Consider the following 18,712-nt stretch of genomic DNA (forward strand, 5'->3'; position numbering starts at 1 on the left):
CGAGAATCAAACCTGGCCTCCTACATGCAAAGGATGTGCTCAGCCAGTTGAGTTCTCTCCCTCGCCTGCATTTTAATATTCTATTACTCTATAACTAAATATGAATTAGTTCTCAAAATTCACGATATCCTCAATTACCTTGATAAAAATTGAAGTCAGGAAAACTACAAGTTTGGCTTCTGTTATATTGCTCACACCCCCCTTTTCAGTTTGTTCTGGTGCGGGAACCTAAATTAAAAAAAATAAGCAGTCTCTGGAGAGAGAGTCAGTACAGAGTCATAGAGGCGGCACTGTCAGCAGTGGAGACATGATAAACATCTTTAAAATGGAGGAGAAAGAATCAATATGAACGAATGGTATTAAGTCACCTTTTACAAAGCTACCTCAGATAAAACTCACCTTAAACTACTACAGTTGAGACTAAAACCTATCAGCATATGTAGAGTTTCACATACCATATTTTGTTACCTCCAATTTTATGTGTCAAAGACCAAGATAGATAAGAAGTTTTCCCCTGGGCTGGAGCGATAGCACAGCGGGTAGGGCTGACCCAGGTTCGATTCCCAGCATCCCATATGGTCCCCCGAGCACTGCCAGGAGTAATTCCTGAGTGCAGAGCCAGGAGTAACCCCTGAGCATTGCTGGGTATGACCCAAAAAGCTTTAAAAAAGATTTCCCCAAACCTAACAATAATTGCTCTAAGGATCAATCAATCTAGCACTAAGATCTGTGCTTTTTCTTTCTCTTGTGTCCTTTATACAAAACAGAAGCAGACAAAATTGCCCAGGTTCTGCTAAACCTGAAAAAACTCTCCAAAGACTATTCTGCTTCTTTATGAACCTTAAGTAACATTGTTATTATTATTTTCAGTATTTGTTTTTATTTTTGCTTGTTTGGGGACCATAACTGGCTGTGTTCATGGGCTCTATTCTCAGGGGACCACGCAATAGTGGGGACCAAACCCAGGCTTCCCTCATGTAAATCATGTGCCCAGCCCTTGGAGCTACCTCTTCAGCTCCTCGACTATTCAAAATCCTAGTATTAAGAGGAGTGTGAGTTGCAAAAACAATCTGAGCAATCAATTGGGAAGGGAAACAATAAATTTTAGCCAATAAACAGGAATAGTGGTTTATAAAAGCAGCCATTTGGGCTGAAAGGTCGCTCATTAGGTGAAAGCATGCTGTGATGTCGGAGACTGGGTCCAACCCCTGGCACTACGTGCTATCACTGCCAATTTCTAGGAAATATAATTAGACCAAAAACTTAGTTTTCAAGCTTTACTTTTTTCAAAGTTCATTTGACACATCATTCCTCAGAATAAACCTTCTCCCAAAGACAATAAGTATATACAGGAAGAGGTAAGATTATCCTGTGCTGAAGTACCATGGCTTTCAAGCTCTCGAGAAGCGTTCACTACTGAAAACTGTGGAATTTAAACAATAGGACAAACAGAGAAAAATAGAAATTTTTGCTTTTACCTTGTCTGTATTAAGAAAACAAACAGGATTGTTTGGCTCAAATGCTCCGGCCAGCCAAGGGTTTTCAGAATAATCAGCATAAAATTCCAGTTCCAGTTTCACATCTTTAAAGTTAGGAAGGTTTATCACTGCATTAGCTACTTTGTCTGATCCACACTCCAGCTTCCCCTCATATGTCAATTTATTACTTAAGGACATGATCTTACTACAGAGATGACAAAAAAATGATAATTTAGGCAGATAAAAACAAACTTGAAAATCATCACAGCTGGCCAGTTACAAATACCTGTTCATTCTGTACTGCACAGTTAACTGTACAACAGCATCTTTATTCTTCTCCAGCCTTTTGAATAAGCTTTCACTCATGCCGAGATCTCTGTCGACAAATCAAATTCAGGTCTATCAGTGTATTGACACTGTCCCTTAAAAACCCTGCAAGGGGCAGCAGGAGCAATAGTAGAGCAAGTACTTTGTCCCGCACACAGCTGACTGAGATTTGGTCCCCAGCATCCTATACAGTCCTTGAACCCCAGCAAGGACCACATTCCTGAGCAGAGAGCCAGGAGTAAGGCCTGAACACGCTGGGTGTGGTCCCCAGAACAAAACAAACATAAACTAACAAACAAAAATCCGATAAATCCCTGAAATCCCTGCATCTGCTTACCTCGCCTCCCGGTTTAGCACAAGAGGAGGGAGCTGCTGATGATCCCCCACCAGCACAAATCTCCGCGAAAAGAAAAGTGGCCCCAGGCAAATGGGCTGGCTGATTTGAGACGCTTCATCCACAATACAAAAATCAAAAATTTTACGAGAAAATATTGGGTGGTTTATTCCCATACATGTTGTTGCAACTATAAGCTGAAAAGAAAGAAAACAGAAAATTATAGCATCATTTTAAATGTCTAAGAAATATACTTTTGGAGCACATGATTTGCATTTGAGAGCCTGACACTGACTGGTCCCCTGAGCACTGCCCCAAGAGTAGTTCCTAAACTCTGCTGGGTGTGAACCCTCCAAAACAACAAAATAGTTCTCCTTTTTTTTTTTTTTTTTTTTTGGCTTTTTGGGTCACAGCTGGCGATGCACAGGCGTTACTCCTGGCTCTGCACTCAGGAATTACCCCTAGTGGTGCTCAGGGGACCATATGGGATGCTGGGAATCAAACCCATGTCAGCTTCGTGCAAGGCAAATGCCCTACCCGCTGTGCTATCACTCCAGCCCCAGTTCTCCCATTTTTAAATCAAGAGGTAAAGAAATCATTCTCTAATCCCATGGTAAAAATACTCATGATATTTAATATCTGATTTCAAAACACTGTTTACAGGATACAAATAAAAAAACTTTTTCAACTATGAAACTGATTTTGGGAGGGAAGGAGGGTGCTGTGATACCAGGGCAAACCCAGGGCTTCACACACACAAGGCAAATGCTCTACTGCTAAGCTACGTTCCCAGCCCCTTTACTATAAAGTAAAAAAAAAAAATTCAAGTACATTTTCTAGATATTACAAACAATGCTCAACTTTGGATATTTCCAGATGGAAATCTAAGACATTTAAGAGGCAATAAATGAACACTTTTATTTTAAAGTTAACTGACAGGATCTCAAAAGTATTTGAGATCCTGTACTGCTTCCCTTTACTCGTCCCAAGTACAAGCAAACATACATGAGCGTTATATACAGAACTAGGACTCTAAAGATGAAGAAAGTTAGATCAACTAGGAACCCTGGGAGCTGAGAAATAGGACTTAGTTGCCCCAGCTTTGCTCCTGTGCACATACCCCAGAGTCAGAGCTGAAAAAGTCTGATTGGTGCCACAGATGAACAAAAGGATCTAACAAAAGTCTACTACTCCACTCAAAGGAACAGGAATGGGAAAGCATTGTGGAACCCCTTCCCTCGCCATCCCCCCCACAAAAAAAAAAATAAGCTGTTCTATAATAAATACTCTGGAGCAATAGCACAGTGGATAGGGTGTTTGTGTGGCCGACCTGCGATCCATTCCTCCGGGCCCTGATAGGGTCATTATACAAATGCAGGACTTACTTGACTATTGTAGAGCTCTTCCAGGTGAGCTAAGGATTTAATGGACTTTGTTCTGTAAATTTCCTCCTCTGTAAACTTCTGGATATTTGGATGAACTTTCTGCGTCTGACCCAAGCGCAAAAATCCTATTTTAAACTTGGCTAACTTCAAAAGAATATTGTCAACAGCTGAGTGTGTATAGCTGGTCAGCAAGACACTAAAACCACAGGCATAGAGAATTCTTACCTAAATAATAAATAAGAGAAAAGAAAAGAAATTATGGATCACTTTGAACATGTTTCTATTTTCCACTAAGAAAAAAAAAAACAACTAAAAAGAAAGCTCATTTAAAAGCTAAGGCATGGGGGTTGGAGCAATAACACAACGGTGGGGCATTTGCCTTGCACGCGGCTGACCCGGGTTCAATTCCCAGCATCCCATATGGTCTCCTGAGCATCGGCAGAAGTAATTCCTGAGTGCAGAGCCAAGAGTAACCTTTGTGCATTGCCAGATGTAACCCAGAAAACAAAACAAAACAAACAAAAAAAGCTAAGGTATGGAGCATGTTTTTAAATTATAAAGTAAAAATGCTTTATAAAAATTTAAATGGTGACAGACATAGAAAGATCGCACTCATATGTGGAATATAAAGTAGCTGAGAGGTACAAGCTTACAATGTTGTGATTCCTGGCAGACATTTCTCTGGACTTAGTTACTAAAATACTAAAATACAGAAATCCAAAACTATGCTGCTGCTAGTGCGGCCTCCTGACCTCATATCTCTTCATTCTCAGCAATGGAAAACAAATTACCAAATGCTTTCTTTTCAGCAGATCGACTTTAGGGGGGAGAAACTCCAAATCAATAATAGTAAATTTTTTTGTTTAAATATTGAATGTAATCAAAGTAAAGTGAAAAAAAAATTTTAATGGCAACAGCATTTTATTAATCATATAATATAAAAATAATCATATATTAATATAATAAGTATATGCCAGCCTTTAACAGTGTCAATCAACTACTTGAAGCTTTACTGACATTAAAAAAAAGAAAAGAAAAACCTACTAAGCCATCATTATATACTTTTTCTTTGGTTTTGGGGTCACATCCAGCAGTGTTCAGGGGCAACTCCTGTTTTGGTTGTTCTTATCAGTGCTCAGGGAACCATGAAGAAGAGCCAGGGATTACATCCACAGCCTCCAATATGCAAGGCAAGTGCAATATCACTGAGTCACATCCTCAGTCATTATAGAATTTTCTTATTAGGATGAGGTAAAGCCGGGAGTACTGTTCAGGTTTACGTTTCGTTTGGGGGCAACATGGCAATGCTCGGGGTACCAAATGGGATGCCAGGGCTTGAACTCAGACGTCCTATATTCAAAGCAGGTACTCCAGCCCACTGAGCTCTCTCTTTAATCCCCAAACTGGAGAGTGTTCAGGGACTGTTCTAGGCCTGGTACTTAGGGACCATTCCCAGTAGTACTTAGGGAACCCTGTGGTACCAGAGATCAAACCTAGAACTCCAGCATGTAGAGTATGCGCTTCAGCCCTTTGAATCATCTCCCTGATCCATAACTTATTCAATCTTTTTGGTGGAGAGGGGAATTTGGGCCCCAATCAGCAGTGCTTAGCGTTTACTCCTGGCTCTGTGCTAAGGGGTGACCCCGGTAGCATTAAGAGGACCAAGTGTGTTGTCAGAGATCAGAGTCATTGACATGCAAGGAAACCACTTTACCTCCTGTACTATGTTTCTGATCCTATTAATTTTTTTTTTTTTTGGCTTTTTGGGTTACACCCAGCGATGCTCAGTGGTTACTACTGGCTCTGCACTCAGGAATTACTCTTGGTAGTGCTCGGGGGACCATATAGGATGCTGGGAATCAAACCTAGGTTGGCCGCGTGCAAGGCAAACGCCCTACCCACTGTGCTATCACTCCAGTACCCTATTTTCATTATTATTATTATTTTTATTTTATTATTATTTTTAAATGAATCACCGTAAGGTACAGTTACAGACTTATAAACTTAAGTTTGAGTCATACAATGATCGAGTACCCATCCCTACACCAGTGCCCATTCTCCACCACCTATTAATTTTTTTTAATTTTTGCTTTTCTGGGTCACACCCAGCGATGCACAGGGGTCACTCCTGGCTCTGCACTCAGGAATTACCCCTGGCGGTGCTCAGGGGACCATATGGGATGCTGGGATTTGAACCCGGGTCGGCCGCGTGCAAGGCCGCTGTGCTATCACTCTAGCCCCCACCTATTAATTTTTTAAAGGACAAGAATTTACAATGCTAGCAAGAGTGATCTAAGACAATTTTACATCTAAAAACTCCAGGGTCCCAGGTGTATGTCACAGACACATACCCTATACTGACAGGCACCAGGTTCAATCCCTGGCAGCATAACAAAGTGTGTGGCTCTAACATAATTGTGTGACTGCTTCCCCACCCCCAGTCTTTAATGATCTTCTACCAATAACTAAGAAATCAAGACTTCAGGGCCAGAGAGATAATATAATGGGCAGGGCGGCTGCCTTGCATGCAGCCAACCTGGGTTTGATCGTCGGCACCCCACATGATCCCCTGAGCTCTGCCAGGAGTGGCCCCTAGGCATTCAAAGCGGGGCCTGAGGTTATAGTGCCGCTCAGGCCCTGCGGTGGCTGGGGACACTTGTATCCTATCTCTGCCTTAAAAAATGATGTTCTGCCTAAAAAGTTCAGCCCTTTGAAATAAAAATACTGAGCTGAGCACTCTAATGTGAGTATTTACTTGGAGCAAAATAACAATAATCTTACAAGAGTACAAATTGTCGTCGTTTTTCCTGTGCCAGGCATACCCACGATGAGTGTGTAATCTTTTGAAAGAAGGACCCTTTTCATGGCTTGCCTCTGAGGTTTATTCAAACCTGTATTTAAATTTTTAAATAACAAACAAAAAGTTATTTTTTTAAAAAACAAAAAATTATTAACATCAGTGAGCAAATAAACCATTTTCCAAGGACAGCAGCCTTATTTTCAACACACCCTTCTCACAGTAATATTACTGACGAAAAAGGATATAAATAAACAAGTGGGAAGGGATGAAAATTGTGAGAGCAGGCTTAAAACGCGTGACAGAGCTTCGATTGTCAATAGAATCCAGACAGATGAGTGGGCTCAGCCCTGCTGACCACGGCTTACCCTTGAGGATGCTGGCAACAGTGTCCTTTGCGTCATGTGGAAGAACAGAACTGAGGTAGCATATAAACTGGGGCTCATGAAAGTCAATGATTAACTCTCGAAGCTTTTGGCTGAAACATAAAACACACGTTTTTAAGTAATAAAATGTCTTAGAGAAGTGAGGTCAACTTCAGATCTGTTCGCTACTACAAACCTCACAGCAGAATTTTCCATCAGTTTAGAAAGATTTCCTAATGGCGTATTTATATCACTATTCTTTTCTTCTTGGTCCATTCTGAATAAAGTTGATTCTGGAAATACTGACAAGTTCCTAAAACAGCAAAACACAAATGGTACTCAGTTAACATAGTGGTCTGTAAGAGAAGTAAATGCTGTCACCTGAAACAGTAAATGGGTGGGGAGATATACAGTGTGGAAGGTACTTGCCTTGCAAGTGGCTGACCCAGGTTTGGTCCCAGCACCCCATACAATCCCCTGAAGCACGCCAAGAGTGATCCCTAGAACTCAGTCAGGAACACCACCAGATGTGACCCCAAGCTAACAACAAAAAAAGAGTAGGAAGCTGGAGAGATAGTACAGTAGGTAGGATGTTTGCCTTGCACATAGCCAACCTGGGTACAATTCCTGCCATCCCATATAGTCCCCCAAGCACTGTAGCACCGTCAGGAGTAATTCCTGAATGCAAAGCCAGGAGTAACCCCTGCACATTGCCAGGTGTTGCCCAAAAACAAAACAAAACAAAACTGTAAGATGACATTAATTTGTCCTCTCCCCCCTTGCCAATGAGCTTAGGCAAGGGGGCAGTTTAGGCTTACCCCAGTCTCACCCATCAAGGTGTTCCCGAATCTCTCCCATCCCTTTGTTTAGCTGTAATCACTTCTCTATGCTCTCTTCCCCCAAAAACAGTTAATCAGCTTCTCCCTCTAATCTGACTCTGCTAATTTGTAAGGTCAGACCTTCCTAGGATACTGAACTTATAAGTTAATATTACCTTTCTCCTCTCCTTATGCCTTTTGAATAATTTACTTTAAAGCATAGTATAGACACAAGAAGACAATATTATGCTTTAGTAACTTGGGACTTAATTGGCTTCAAATATTATTCATTCCCGGGCATCTGCTTTCTCCACTTAAGCCTCAGTTGCCCTCAGTTCCTAGCACCCCAAAAGCAGGGTCCCAACAATGGATAGGATGGATCCAGGGCAAGCAGTGAGTTATATGCTACCCTGGCATCGAAATGGGCCTGGCCAAAGTGTCTAATTCTTAACTATAAGTTAAGAGCTTGATCATAGACAAATGCTGTCATGATCCAAAAGTAATGACGAGACTAGGACCCTGCTAGGGATAGGAAAGACTGATCTGGTCTAAGCACTATAGTCTGAGATCCAGATGGCCCCAGGAGGGCAACTCTACAAGCTTTAATGCATTTCTTATTGTTTCCATACAAAATGATTAATATGAATGTTTATATGTTTGCTGGATGAGGAGAAACACACTCATGGGACTCCACCCTTGGGTGGATCCTCCTGCTGAAAGAGAATCAGTCCTAGGAGAAGCATCCCCTGAAGGAAAGGAACCTTACCCTATTGATTGTGACCACACCTATGTGTACGCCCCAACCCCCTCATGCTGGGGGATTTAACTAGGCTGGAAGAGTGGGCTGGGGGGGCGAGATCCAGAGATCCAGAGAAAGATCAAGAACTGGGAGAGGGGCTGGAGAGATAGCACAGCGGGTAGGGCGTTTGCCTTGCACGCGGCCGACCCGGGTTCAAATCCCAGCATCCCATATGGTCCCCTGAGCACGGCCAGGGGTAATTCCTGAGTGCAGAGCCAGGAGTAACCCCTGTGCATCGCCAGGTGTGACCCAAAAAGCAAAAAAAAAAAAAAAAAAAAAAAAGAACTGGGAGAGAAGCAAAGAGAGAGAATGAAATAAACTGATCGAGTAACCAGTTTGGCCTTCTTCCTTGCATCACCTGCCCTTGACCAACAGCCACACACAGTGGTTCCAGGGCACCAAACTCGGGCAGTGAGACAGAGCTGCCTGGAGAGCCCTCGAGTCCACATGCCCGTCGGCGTGCCTTAGTTTTTTACACAAAACAGAAATAGAATACTCTAGGGGCTGGAGCGATAGTACAGCGGGTAGAACATTTGCCTTGCACACGGCCAAATCGGGTTCAATTCCCAGCATCCCATATGGTCCCCTGTGCACTGCCAGGAGTAACTCCTGAGTGCAGAGCCAGGAGTAATCCCTAAGCCCCGCCGGATGTGACCCAAAAAGAAAAAAACAAACAAAAAAAAACCCTCTATACTGCTAGGTTACCATTCAAAGTGAAAGAACGACATATGCTTTACCAACAAACTACAGTGAAAAAAGTTCAATTAGTTTTTGTTTTTGTTTTTGTTTTTTTCAAAAAACTAGCTTTGCAAGAATCACAAAATGGTTTCCTGAGAAAGGCAGAGAGACTGACTCTACAGGGGCCAGAGACAGCTCATCAGGTAGTGGCATGCATGGATTCAATCTCAAGCAAGGCATATGGTCCCCAGAGCCCTGTCAGGTGTGACCCTTCACACAGGGCCAAAAGTAAGCCCTGAGCACTGCCAGATGGGGCTTACCACCCCCCAGATGAAGTAGTAATACATGCTAATACATAAAGATGAACCTCAGAAAGTGATGCTGGGCTGAAGAGACAGCTCACGGAGCTGAGTAAGCACCTTGCATGCAGAAGGCCCAGTTCAATGCTAGGCATTGCTAGGTATGACCCACCAAAATCTCACTGCTCCCCCAGTCCAATTAGGGGGACTGAAAGAAGCCAGTGGACAACCAATCACATAATAATGATCACATCTATACGGAATGTTTAGAACAGGCAAATCTAAAAAGACAGAAAATAAAGGGGTGTTTGTCGAGGGCCTCAACTTACAGGGCAATAAAAGCATGCCAAAATTGACTGTGTTGGTGGAGGCAAAATTCTAGAATATAACAAATATACTCAATATAAATGCCTGATGCTGATAATAGACTAGAGTACAAACCTACTAAAATATTCCAAATACCCAAAAACCACTTGTTTTTAAATTGCACATTTTAAATGGGTGAGTGGTATGTGAAAATTATACTCAAAAGCTGTGACTTCCTCTGCCCCGCGCCTCCCACCCCCAACTCCAGGTAACATTTCAGTACCTGTCTAACAAGCAGGTTACTGCTGTCGCATCGATCTCCTTCACATATCCCCTTGACAAAGCAAACAGTGTTCTTGCTTCTCCACTTAAAATAACTCTGTCACCGGCCATCAGGTTTGTGACAGGCATGGCACCATTTTCACGGCGAAACTTATGTAAATACTGTCCATCACAAACTGCCTTTACGTGTTCTGTTCTCAGCAGGTTTCCAATGCAGCTGCCACTCTCCTCCCTGAGAAAGAGAGACAGCAGCCATGAATATTGCATATGTAAGTATTCAGTCAGCATCTTCCCCACAAACCTCTTGTTCAAATGACGCTTCAACATCAGTATGGAGTCCATTGTTTTTACATTTTCCACAATCCATACGGAAGCACTAGAAATGCTGAGGAACATCATTTATTTTGGTTTTTAAACAGTCTCTCACCAAAAAGAAGTGCTAAGGAGCCTGTTGCACCAACAGACTATGAGCTTTAAGAAAGGTTGGTACTGGTATGTTCAGCCTTAAAAAAGCCCCTCTCCTGTACTAAATACACATAACATTCAGAAGACAAACTAATAACCAGTTTCTGGAATCTGTGGTGCAGAAAATAGCAACCTATTTATTTAGTGTTGACATGAGGATTTTAATTATTGTTATTAAAATAATGCTAAGCAAATAGATAATTCCACTGCTTCTAATTAATACGCATTAAGCATCTGCAATCTTTCAGGCATGACTACATTTTAGCTTAAAATTTCAGAAACTTGTGGGGCCAGAGAGGTAGTCAGAAGGTTAGAGCACATGTTTTGCATGCAGAGGGCCCAGGTTTATCCCCTGCAATACATGGTTCCCTGAGCACTGAATGGCAACAACTGTCCAAGCATTACTGGAGATGGTCCCAAAACAAAGAAGAGATACAATCTGGGACAGGGGAGACAGACAGTGCACACAGCCAACCCTGGCTCCCTCAACACCACTTGAGTCTCACCAAGAGTGATTCCTGAGCAAAGTCAGGAATAATAAGTTCTGAGCACCTCCAGGTGTGGCCCCCCAAAAAAAGATACACTTGAGTTTACATTCTTACTATTGATAAAAAGGATTTACTGATAACTTAAAATATTCTTTAATAATTATTAAACTTAATGAAAATAATAGGGGCTGGACACAGTTTACTGGAAGTCATCAAGCTGGCATGAATCTATAAAATCGCAGGTTTTTAACAAACTACATAACATGTGTTTTCCAAGAATTCCAGATGACATTTCACTAGCTACTACAAACCACTGAAGTTTCATTGTTACACTAAAAGGACCACTTACGAAGCTGAAGTAGGCATCAGCCAAATATTTTGTTGATTCTTTTTAATATCCTTTGACTGTGATTCCAGGGTTAACATCAGACACCAACGGTGGAAGTATTCTAAGTGAGTAGGCTTTAGATGCTGGGTTTCTTCTTCAACTTTGTGCAGCACCTCAACAGGCACTGAGAAATCCTCCATCTGCTGTTCAATTGCTCTAAAGATAAAGTTCCATATTAGTTGGGGGCTGGAGCAATAGCACAGCGGGTAGGGCATTTTCCTTGCATGCAGCTGACCCAGGTTCGATTCCCAACATCCCATAAGGTCCCCTGAGCATTGCTAGGAGTAATTCCTGAGTGCAGAGCCAGGAGTAACCCCTGTGCATCGCTGGGTATGACCCAAAAAGAAAAAGAAAAAAAAACACTATAGTAGAGATGCATATAAAATATTTCACTGGCTGGCTCTGAAATAAATTATACATTCATCATAGTCACCAGAACTTATTAAAATAAGTTTTTCTTCAAAACTATTTCAATATTGGGGAGTTGGAGAGATAGGATAGCTGGTAAGGCGCTTGCCTTGCTTGTGGCCCACCTGGGTTCCATCCCTGGCATCCCATATGGTTCCTTAAGCCCCACCAGAAATGATCTCCAGGCACAAAGTCTAGAGTAAGCCTGGAGCACTGCTGGTTATGACTCCAAACCAGAAAATTAGAAATATGAAATGATTTGAATGTTGGGCCAGATAGAGTCCAGGGGGAAAGCATTTGCCTTGCATGTGGACATCCCTGATTCGATTTCTAGCACCATGTGGCCCCCTGGCACCAACCGGGCAACAACTCCTGGGCACTAAGCATTGTGCCCCTCCACAGCAAAAAAAAAAAAAAAATCGAACACTTCAGTATTTTGTAGTCAGGGATGAGGTTTGTGAGAACCCATGTCCTGGATGGGCAAAGTCCTGGGCTTGGTCCCTGGCACTGCACTGTTCTAGGAAAGGCTGAATATGGTCCTTCTGGTTCCTGAGCATGCTGCGGGCAGGGCCCCTCCAGTAGGTTATTCCTACTGGGTATGACCCTCCACAACTGATAACACCAATAACTTCAACATTTTAAAATTTTCTTTGTTTTGTTTACGAGCTTTACCCAGTGGTGCTCAGGGCTTTGCTCTGCACTCAGGGACCACTCCTGGTAGGACGCAGGGAACCATATGGGGTACTAGGGATTGAACCTAGGTCAGCCACATGCAGCCTTACCTGATTTACTATCTCTCCGAGTCCAGACTTCAGCATTTTATAAGTCAAATAAATGGCTTTCCTGTTGTTATATTTTTCTCAGGCCAAATCCAGCAGTCCTAAGGGGTTATTCCTGGTTTGGTATTCAGGAGTTACTCCCAGAGAATCAGGCTATTTCAGAAATGGAACCAAGTCCTCCCAGGTGCAAAATATGCACCCCAAGCCATGGAGCGATCTCCTCAGGCCCCAAATTATAAAACAAATGCATCAAAAACTCAATACTGTATTATCTTGTCCTTAGTGACTCTCTACAAACAACTGAAGTTTGGCATGCACTAGCCATCATTTTTTTTTTTTAATTGAATCACCATGTGGAAAGCTACAAAGCTTTCAGGCTTAAGTCTCAGTTATACAATGCTCGAACACCCATCCCTTCACCAGTGCACATATTCCACCACCAAGAATCACAGTATACCTTCCCCCCCACCCCCACTAGTCATCATTCTTGTCAGTACCAAATTATGGCTTTTTGTAATTCTGAAATTCTCAAAATAAAAGTCACTGGGGGCTGCAGTGATAGCACAGCGGGTAGGGCGTTTGCCTTGCACGTGGCCAATCCAGGTTCGATTCCCAGCATCCTATATGGTCCCATGAGCACCTCTAGGAGTAATTCCTGAGTGCATGAACCAGGAGTAACCCTTGTGCAATGCCAGGTGTGACCCAAAAAGAAAAAAAAAATTAAAAAAACATAAAAAAAAAAGTCACTGGACACTGAGCTCTTTGAAGAAAGCCAACAGAAGGGCCAGAACAACTACAAAGGGTAAGGGCACTTTGCCTTGCACACAGATGACCTGGGTTTGATCCCTGGCATCCCACCTGGTCCCAAGCCCTGCTAGGTGTGGTCTCAACGCCCCCCTACCCCCCGAAAAAAAAAAATAAAAACATGGAGAATACAGAGAATTCATATCAGAGCCCTAGGTTTGATCTCTGATGGACTCCTGAGCACTGCTGGGGACAGACCCGATGGCCCCCAGCACTGCTGGACAGCTCCAAAATGAAACCAAAATACAAGAACACAGAAAATCATTTGAAGGATCAAAAATTTTGCTTAAAACTAAATTTAAAGTATTGGTTTTATTTTTATTTATTTATTTGCTTTTTGGGTCACACCCAACATTGCACAGGCACAGGGGTTACTCCTGGCTCTGCACTCAAGAATCACTCCAGGCGGTGCTCAGGGGACCATATGGGATGCTGGGAATTGAACCCAGGTCAACCGCGTGCAAGGCAAACACCCTACTCACTGTACTATTGCTCCAGCCCCTAAATTTAAAGTTTTAATCTAGAAACAAACATAAGGCAGCGTAGAAAATAAGACAACATGATTTCAAAACAGGAAATGCACCAGGATCTCAGCAGCGCGCTCAAACAGCTAATGAGCATACACTGCCCGCTGGAAGCCAGAGGGCGGAACTGCAACCCTGTCGGCAGGGGAACCTCAAGAAGGGAGCACTGGGTGAGGCTCTGCAACAAAGCAAATCAAGACAAAACCCAACAAAATCATCAGGGCAGACCGAGCATCAGCAGTGTCAACTCATACTGCACTGAGCACATTCTCCATCTGAATTCGTACTTTGGGAAGACAGAGTACCTGCTATAAAGAGCACAGTTGCCCGCCTGCGAACAGTATTTACAAGTCTGCTGCTCCTCAATGATCTGTGGCAAAGCAGCAAGCTTTGTCTTCTTCATTCCAGTAGCCGATTTGCTGATGCGGTGAAACAGAGAGAATGCCATCTGGTTTCTTAGCTTTAATAATTCTATGGAAGCAAAACAAAGAAAGAAGTTTTATTTTTTTAAAAGAATGAAGTAAATGGGGGCTGGAGTGATAGCACAGCGGGTAGGGCGTTTGCCTTGCACGTGGCCGACCCGGGTTCGAATCCCAGCATCCCATATGGTCCCCTGAGCACCGCCAGGGGTAATTCCTGAGTGCATGAGCCAGGAATGACCCCTGTGCATTGCCGGGGTGACCCAAAAAGCAAAAAAAAAAAAAAAAAGAATGAAGTAAATGTATTTTTTCCTCATTATTTATATAAAAATCAATCCCTGGAACCCCAGATGATCCCCTGAGCACCATCAGGAGTGATTCTTGTGCACAGAGCCAGGAGTAAGTCCTAAGCACCGATGGCTGTGACCCCAAAACAAAACAAATTTAAATAAAAATCACCACCAGTTTTTTTATTTCTGGGCTCCCCCAGTGATGCTCAAAGGTTTCTCTTGGCTCAGCACTCAGGAAGTATTCCTGGCGATGCTTGGGGGACCGTATCTGGTGCATACACCACCAAGCACCCTACTTGCTGTATTGTCTCTCCAAACACTGTCATGAGATGACGTCCTGTCTAGCAAACACTGTGAAGCTGTAACCCCCTGCTCGAAACCAGAGTTTCTCAATCTTTCCCCAGCTGCGACACCAACCTTCCTGCCTTCCTGTGGTCTCCCTATTCTACTAGTTCGCTCCTAATCTCACACCATGCACCCCTTACTTATACAATGGTCCCTTGAACACCACTAAGATCCTGAGGACAGAACTGGAAGTCCTGAGTACCTCATGCGAGGCTCAAACTTCCACGAAACCCCTCAACCCAAATATAAGTAGTCTCAGAGGGGCCGGAGCGATAGCACAGCGGGTAGGGCGTTTGCCTTCCACGCAGCCGACCCGGGTTCGATCCCCGGCATCCCATATGGTCCCCTGAGCACCGCCAGGAGTAATTCCTGAGTGCAAAGCCAGGAGTAACCCCTGAGCATCGCTGGGTGTGACCCAAAAAGCAAAAAAAAAAAAAAAAAAAAAAAAAAAAAACAAATAAGTAGTATCAGAGATAGCTGAGCGGGGAGAGCACATGCTTTTCGTGCAGAAGGCCTAGGCTCCATCCCAAACAAAACAAGGTCCCAAGCAAAGCAACAGTAGCAATTCCTGAGATGTGCCAGGTATGCACCACCACCAACCCCCACCCCTGCAAAGAAAGATTTATTTTTAAAAAATAAACAAACTAGGTGCATATGCTACCCAGGTTCATGTGCTGCTTGTGCCCACGTGGTCAAGCACATGCGTCGCCCACATCTCCCCTCTTGAGATATGCACTTTCAAATTTTCCTATCTAATGCTGGGATATGTGTAGGAGCTCTCTCCACCTTTGGAGACTCCCATGCTCTCTCTCTCAAGTGTGTTTCTCTCTCTTTCCCTCCCTCCACCCTTCCAAAAGCCTCCAAATAAAATTTGTCAAAATATATATATATATTTTATATATATTATATATGTTATATACAATATATATATTCTTGATATATATCAAACTACAGGCCAGGGAGATAGATCAGGACTACACCCGAAGTTTTTATTTTATTTTGTTTTGTTTCCTCATTGTTACCTTTTTTTTTTTTTATTTTATTGAATCACTGTGAGATAGTTACAAGCTTTCATGTTTGGGTTACAATCACACAATGATCAAACACCCATCCCTCCACCAGTGCACATTCCTCACCACCAGTATCCCCGGTATATACCCCCTTTCCTACCCTCCCCCTGCCTCCCCATACTCTCCCATACTCTCTCTCTACTTTTGGGCATTATGGCTTGCAACACAGACACTGAGAGGTCATCATGTTTGGTTCATCATCTACTTTCGGCATGAATCTCCCATCCTGACTGATTCCTCTGGCCATCATTTTCTTAGTGATCCCTTCTCTATTCCATTTGTCTTCTCCCCTCCGCTCATGAAGCAGCTTCCAGCTATGGGGCAGTCCTCCTGGCCCTTGTATCTACTGTCCTTGGGTGTCAGCCTAGGTGATGTTATTCTATACTCCACAAATGAGTGCAGTCCTTCTATGTCTGTCCCTCTCTTTCTACTCATTTCACTTAACATGATACTCTCCATGTCTATCCATTTATAAGTAAATTTCATGACTTCATCTCTCCTAACAGCTGCATAGTATCCCATTGTGTAGATGTACCAAAGTTTCTTTAACCAGTCATCTGTTCTAGGGCACTCAGGTTGTTTCCATATTTTAGCTATTGTGAACAGTGCTGCAATGAACATATAGGTACAGATGTCATTTCTACTGTGCTTTTTTGCATCCTCGGGATATAGTCCCAGAAGTGGTATTGCGGGGTCATATGGAAGCTCAATTTCTAGTTTGTGAAGGACTGCTAGACCCCAAGTTAACCTCCCCCCAGCCACCCAACGTGGCTCTAGAGGTCCCCAGAGCCTCCGGGTCCAAGCAGCACAGCATCGCTGAGCCCCAGCAGGGAACTAACTGTCTGTCTCCAGGGCCAGGCTGGAAACCGTGAGTGGCCACAGGCCCTCGAGTCTTGCGTGGAAATAGCACCCCCCACACACACCCAAAACAGAAACATCACAACCAAAATCTGCAGCCTGTGGTCCACTGGGCCTATCAAGTTCAGTAAGCAACTGTCAGAACCGCCAAGTTCAAACATTTAGCTTCAACCAAAAAACAAAAACAAAAGCAAACCAAGCCTCATGATCAGCGAAACAGAAAGCGAGCACCCACCTCGCTTGTCCAGATGGTTGGCGGGCACAGGGTACAGCTGGCCGGTCTTGAGGTAGAGGAGCAGGCCGGCCTCTGGGTCAGCTCTTCGCTCCTGGCTTAGCAGCGTATACAGAACAAGCTGTGAAGAGACGGAAACCTGGTCAAAGAAGCCAGGAACCTTCCATAGTCACTGGGATGTGGGGCCCCCCACACACCAAAAAGGCTGAGGAGGCGCGTCAAAGAGCTAAGCACATGCCTCCCACACCTGAGGCCCCAGGTTTGAGCCCCTGGCTTCACTGTGAGGGAGAGAGCACATGGTATGTGTGCAGTGGCGGGAGAGGGGGAGCACAGAGGGAGCAACGAGGCTGGCCCTGAGTGCTTCGACCAAATGCCTGACAGAGTGACAACAAATTTAGGGGGAGCAGAACATTTCACTGGGGCTTCATGACACCCTGCAAGGCCTCAGGGGAGACCCAAGGGTGGTAAACATCCGTCAGTGGCTGGTGCCTTCTGACCAAGTCACACTCTGGGAAGACTAACAAATCCAAAGCACACCCAAGGCTGCCAGGCAGTCTACAGTCACGATGGCCACTCACGAACAAGGTCAAAGGCAACCTGGACCTCCAATTCCAAGTACTTGCTGCCCAGCTGGGAGGGGAAGGGGAGAAAACGGAAATGTGGGGCAGAGCAGGGGAGGAGGGTGTGTGAAGTCACAAGAGAAACAACAGCTGTGGTGTTCTCCAAAGGCCCCCAAGTCTGCACTTGTGGGGAGGGATATCTGTGCTATTTATCCTTAAATAAAACCTTTATTTAATCCCAGCCAGGGGCTTGCTTCCTTCATTTGCCTCCTCCACCTTTTATTTAACTAATTTATTGGCTTTGGGGCCACATTCGCCCGTGCTCAGGGGCCCTCCTGGCTCTGCACTCAGGAATCACTCCTGGCAGGCTCGGATGAGATGCCGGGAATCGAACCTGAGTCAGCCGTGTGCAAGGAAAACGACTTCTTCGTGGTACTATAGCTCCAGTCCCCATCTTTTCCTTTGAAAATAAATGCCTGCTTTAATTAATTTGTGCTCACCACAAAATCCACAGAACTAGGGACCAGCTTGCGGGGAGTGGGTGCCCCCCATCATGCTACCACCACCAGAAGCAGCAACTCCTAAGCACAGAACGAAAAGCCCCTGAGCACTGTCAGGTAGGACCCGACCCCTATCCCCCAAAAATGAAACTCATAAATGACAAGGTAGAGCCTTGGGGCTGTGGGGGAAGGGCATCCTCCAAAGTGCATGCGGTCACGAGTTTTCTCCTTGAGCACAGAGGCTGAGGGAAGAGGCATGCGGACAGCCTCTGCTATGCTCATCAGAAGAAAACAAAAGTCTGAGCTAAAACTCTCTAAAACTCCCTATGATAATAGGGGAACTGGGTTGACATTTTCCAATGCTACTGTGTAACTCCCTACTTCTCAAGTTATATGGGTTTCTGGAAGCTGACTGAGTGATCCCAGCTGTGTGACATTTCAGGGCCACACCTGACTCTCCTGGGAGGTGGGGCTGGGAACTGGACCAGAATTGGCCACCCCTGTACCATTCCATACACTGCGACTGGATCTTTGAAAGCTGCTAAGATCTCAAGTTTTCATCACAGGGGCCAGGGAGGTGAACTTGGTAGAGAGCAGCTTCTGACAGGGCACCAAACACATGAACACGAACTACTAACACTTACTAAGGGGACCACTTTGAAATAGGCACAAATGTTAAATCTTTGTGCTAGGTACCTAAACTAATAATGCTAT

General features: G+C 44.1%; 1 protein-coding gene across 1 annotated transcript in view; it reads right to left on the minus strand.

Annotated features, from left to right (window-relative positions):
- DNA2 (DNA replication helicase/nuclease 2) overlaps positions 1-18,712 on the minus strand; it is a 41,181-nt gene that overhangs the window by 7,698 nt on the left and 14,771 nt on the right. The window contains exons 7-18 of the mRNA XM_055139211.1: positions 16,942-17,059; positions 14,030-14,195; positions 11,171-11,365; positions 9,870-10,100; positions 6,883-6,999; positions 6,690-6,799; positions 6,306-6,415; positions 3,525-3,749; positions 2,143-2,336; positions 1,765-1,854; positions 1,479-1,683; positions 139-228 (exon numbers count right to left, since the gene is read on the minus strand). Of these exons, the coding sequence (XP_054995186.1) occupies positions 139-228; positions 1,479-1,683; positions 1,765-1,854; positions 2,143-2,336; positions 3,525-3,749; positions 6,306-6,415; positions 6,690-6,799; positions 6,883-6,999; positions 9,870-10,100; positions 11,171-11,365; positions 14,030-14,195; positions 16,942-17,059 (1,851 nt within the window). The remainder of the gene's footprint in view (positions 1-138; positions 229-1,478; positions 1,684-1,764; positions 1,855-2,142; positions 2,337-3,524; positions 3,750-6,305; positions 6,416-6,689; positions 6,800-6,882; positions 7,000-9,869; positions 10,101-11,170; positions 11,366-14,029; positions 14,196-16,941; positions 17,060-18,712) is intronic.

Source organism: Sorex araneus, chromosome 5, assembly GCF_027595985.1.
Source record: "Sorex araneus isolate mSorAra2 chromosome 5, mSorAra2.pri, whole genome shotgun sequence".
NCBI classification, from domain to species: Eukaryota; Metazoa; Chordata; class Mammalia; order Eulipotyphla; family Soricidae; genus Sorex; species Sorex araneus.